This window comes from Saprolegnia diclina (assembly GCF_000281045.1).
Source record: "Saprolegnia diclina VS20 unplaced genomic scaffold supercont1.25, whole genome shotgun sequence".
In the NCBI taxonomy this organism is placed as follows: Eukaryota; Oomycota; class Saprolegniomycetes; order Saprolegniales; family Saprolegniaceae; genus Saprolegnia; species Saprolegnia diclina.
The window spans coordinates 676,657-679,932 of record NW_008246092.1 but is presented as its reverse complement, the minus strand read 5'-3'; the positions used below and the strand labels follow the sequence as shown (position 1 = coordinate 679,932).

General features: G+C 58.4%; 2 protein-coding genes across 2 annotated transcripts in view; both read right to left on the bottom strand.

The window, feature by feature from the left end:
- Positions 1-105: 105 nt before the first annotated feature.
- Positions 106-2,603, bottom strand: SDRG_08458 (hypothetical protein; the record flags this gene model as incomplete). The annotated part of the gene is made up of 12 exons (XM_008614346.1): positions 106-335; positions 385-462; positions 507-605; positions 651-794; positions 861-1,037; positions 1,084-1,283; positions 1,332-1,759; positions 1,805-1,887; positions 1,945-2,071; positions 2,121-2,215; positions 2,255-2,332; positions 2,376-2,603. 12 exons carry the CDS (start codon positions 2,601-2,603, stop codon positions 129-131), a joined length of 1,944 nt encoding a protein of 647 aa, XP_008612568.1. The 3' UTR covers positions 106-128.
- Positions 2,604-3,082: 479 nt separating this feature from the next.
- The window catches only part of SDRG_08457 (hypothetical protein), a gene marked incomplete at its 3' end in the record, with an annotated part of 1,987 nt that continues 1,793 nt past the window's right edge, over positions 3,083-3,276 (bottom strand). Inside the window, exon 7 of the mRNA XM_008614345.1 lies at positions 3,083-3,233. Within this exon, the coding sequence (XP_008612567.1) occupies positions 3,083-3,233 (151 nt within the window). The remainder of the gene's footprint in view (positions 3,234-3,276) is intronic.

The following is a 3,276-nucleotide window of genomic DNA, read 5'->3' as shown; positions in this document are numbered from 1 at the left end:
GTCGCGAGGGAGAGCGTCATGTTGCTAGGGAGCACGCCGAGCAAGGCCATTTCATCGTGCAATAGCATCGCATCGCGGCTTGAGATCATGACGACCGGAATGCGAACGCGGGCGCCGGCGCCGTCGTCCTACGTGACCAACTTGGTGGTCGGTCGTTGCCATGCAAGACGCACCGAAAGGCTGTACAAGCGCTGCCACTTGGTCGCCTTGCGCTCGACCTTGGTGTTGACGGCAATCATGCCAATGCCACCCGCGGCTTGCACGTGCAGTGCTTTCCGAGTAAACGAGCATTGGCCACGCTTGACAACGACGATCTTGCCTCGCAGCGACTCGGCCTACAGAGTCCAGTTCTTAGGTTGAACCTCGAGAAGGTGGTTGGGGTACGAGCGACGAGAGGTCGTGGCAGGCATACTCCACCGCGTCCAAGGACAAAAAGACAGATCCATCCAAGTGGCCGTCCAGCTATCGACATCCTGTGACCTTTAATTGCGAGAGAGAAATTGGACCTGCAGCGAGTGGCCAAACTGAGCTGGGGCCGCCGGAAACGTCATGAGATGATGGTCGCCGACACGCACCGAGACGGCTGCCTGGGCGTCGACTGCCCGCTAGAGATACCATGTAAAACGTGCTGGGCAAAGCCGCCAATGTACCTTGGCGGCGATCTTCGGGGCCCGGCGCGACGGTCGGCACGTCCGGAACGTTGGTGCATGCTTTTGCTTTTGGGTGAGCGACGCGGCGTCTTGAAAGAGGTGGGGCATCACAAAGAAGAGGTGGCCCTCCGTTGTAAAGACCACCTACGCACACAGTTGTCGTCAGCCGATTTGGCCCCATTTTCACCCAAAATGAAGATAAAATGCGACCTTGGACGAGGGCACGGCGACCGACATGTTGGTATAGGATGCATACGGCGTCGTATCGTGGCTTGGCACGATCACGCTCGATTCGTTGCTGAAGAGGAGGTAGAGGTACTTGACCGTCTCGCTCAAGAAGAAGCTGTCCATGCGGTCTTCAAGCGACTTGTCTTGCACGTTGGCGACCTGTGTTTTTTTCACATTTTTCAAACCAAAGCGCAACGGGACCTACGGCAGCGTAGCCGCATGCGACGCGCGACGTCTCTTCGATGTCGTGGAGCAGTTTGCGCCCGACCTTGAGGTACTTTTCGTCCTTCGTTGCCATGTACAAGTGGTACGTGCTCTCGGCGAGCTCGGGGCGCAGCGGGTAATGGCGGCCCCACCGAATGAGCTCACCGTCGCCCGCCATGTCGTAGAGCTCGGGCAGCGCGCCTAGATGTATAATGTATCCTCTCAAATGTTGTGGAAATAGTTGTCTACCAAATTGGTTCCAGAGGTCAAAGAGGCGGGCGTGCGACTGGATCGCACCGCGCACATCGCCCGCGAGCACTTGGAGGCCCGGCCAGAACGCTTGCAGCGCCGAGACCCGCCGCGAGCGCAGTACGTCCTTGCCAAAGTTCATGTCGACCTCAAAGTGGTACCCGTCGTCGTGCAGCATGTGCGCTTCAATGCTTGTGTAGCTCTGGTTGAACATGTGGAACCAGTCCGTGTCGCCCGAGAGGACATAGTACTTCATGAGGTACTCGTAAAACGAGTCGAGACCCGCGCCAATCCCAGTGTGCGTGTGCACCCAGCTGCCCGTCTCGACGTTGATCGTGCTCCCAAGCAAGTGGAGCTCCGAGCGCCGCTCCCAGAGCTCCAAGACTGCGTTCTTGGCGCATTTTTCGAAGGTCGAAATGCCCGAGAGCCTACGATTTCTTGTCAAAACCCCGTCATATCCACGTGCAGCCGACCGCGACAGCAGCGACATCTCGAGGAGGAGCGAGCCCGCGGCCGCGGGACACGTCTCGGCGGTCGTGCCACGGGGTACGCCGTACTATATATTGCGTTTGTTGGAGGAATGTCGTCTTGTAAAAGGAAGATGGTGTCGTACCTTGAGGTTGATGCGGTGGCGGGGAATGCCCGTCGGTGTGTCGAAGGCAGGCAGGAGCCGCTGCCCGACGTCGACGGCCAAGCCAAGAAGCTCGTCATTGTAGCCAACCGGCATGAGGCCGACATGCCTACGTACGTCATCGTTAGAATGAAAGCAACTCGGAGGTCGAGAGAGACGCTGGCGACGCGAGCATATGGGCCGAGAGGAGGCCGCCGATGATGCGGATCGTCGTCTCGAAGACCGAGATGGTCACGTCGCGATCGAACGAGACCTAGACGCCATGAGCACGCAAGGTGTATGCGCAGCCTACGCTCTCGATGACGTGCTGGACTCCTTCGACGAAGCGGTCGCGGTCGACGATGGCGAGCATCGAGAGCGAGTCGATGAGCTACAGCCGCTGCGGTGAGAGGACATGCAAGGGCGACGTATACCGTGAGCGCAAAGCCGCCAAGCGCGTCGTCCAAGTCGCCACGTTCTCGGCGGTCCCAGCGCCGGCCTTGGCAGCTCAGCGGCTTGAGCTCGTCCCACGGAAACGCGTGCGTCATGTAGGCGTCGTAGCCGTGGAAGAACATCTCCTTGGCCTTGTCCTGGAGATGCTGCTTCTCGGTCCAGTGCATCACGCCCTGCGTCGCAGCGATCGCAAGCAGCAGCAGTAGCATGCAGCCGCGCAGGCCGCGGCCTGCCACCTCTGCCATCATCATGATTGCTGAGTTCGTGCAATATTCGGACGCAAACGACGCTATGGTCTGCTGGATTGGTTGAATTGAAGCTCATTTTGTCCAATCAGAGGCGAAACATCCGGTTACACCCGTTGATGACGTGGCATCCGCACCGAGTACGACGGCCTATCCAGCAGCGTGGCCAGCCCGTTGGATCTCTATGCTGGCGTCGAGCGTACAGAGCGCGGTGTTGTGGCATGGCATCGTTTGAAAAAGCATTTGCATCGCTCTTTGCACGTTGAGTCTTATATAGTGTCCATTGCGCTGTCCGGCGAGCGAATGAAGAAGAAGGAGATTGCTAGTCTCTACGTATGCGACGTCTTTGTGTAACTATGAAGATAACGCGAAACACGTTCATATATATTGCGCTGGTTGTTAAGGTCGTTAAGACGGAGAACCAAGTCCACGTCACGTCCATTCTAGGGCTTCTTGTCGTTCTTCTTGCTCACGTCGCGGTCCCACGGTCGGAAGTACGAGGGCCAAGTGAAGGGGGCTGGCGTCGCGCCGGCTTCTTTTGTTACCGCTGGCACTGGTGGCAGGTTTGCCCTGCCGACGTCACCCGTCGACGGACTAGTACCCGGTTGCGGCGCTGGAACCGTCGTTGGTGGCATCG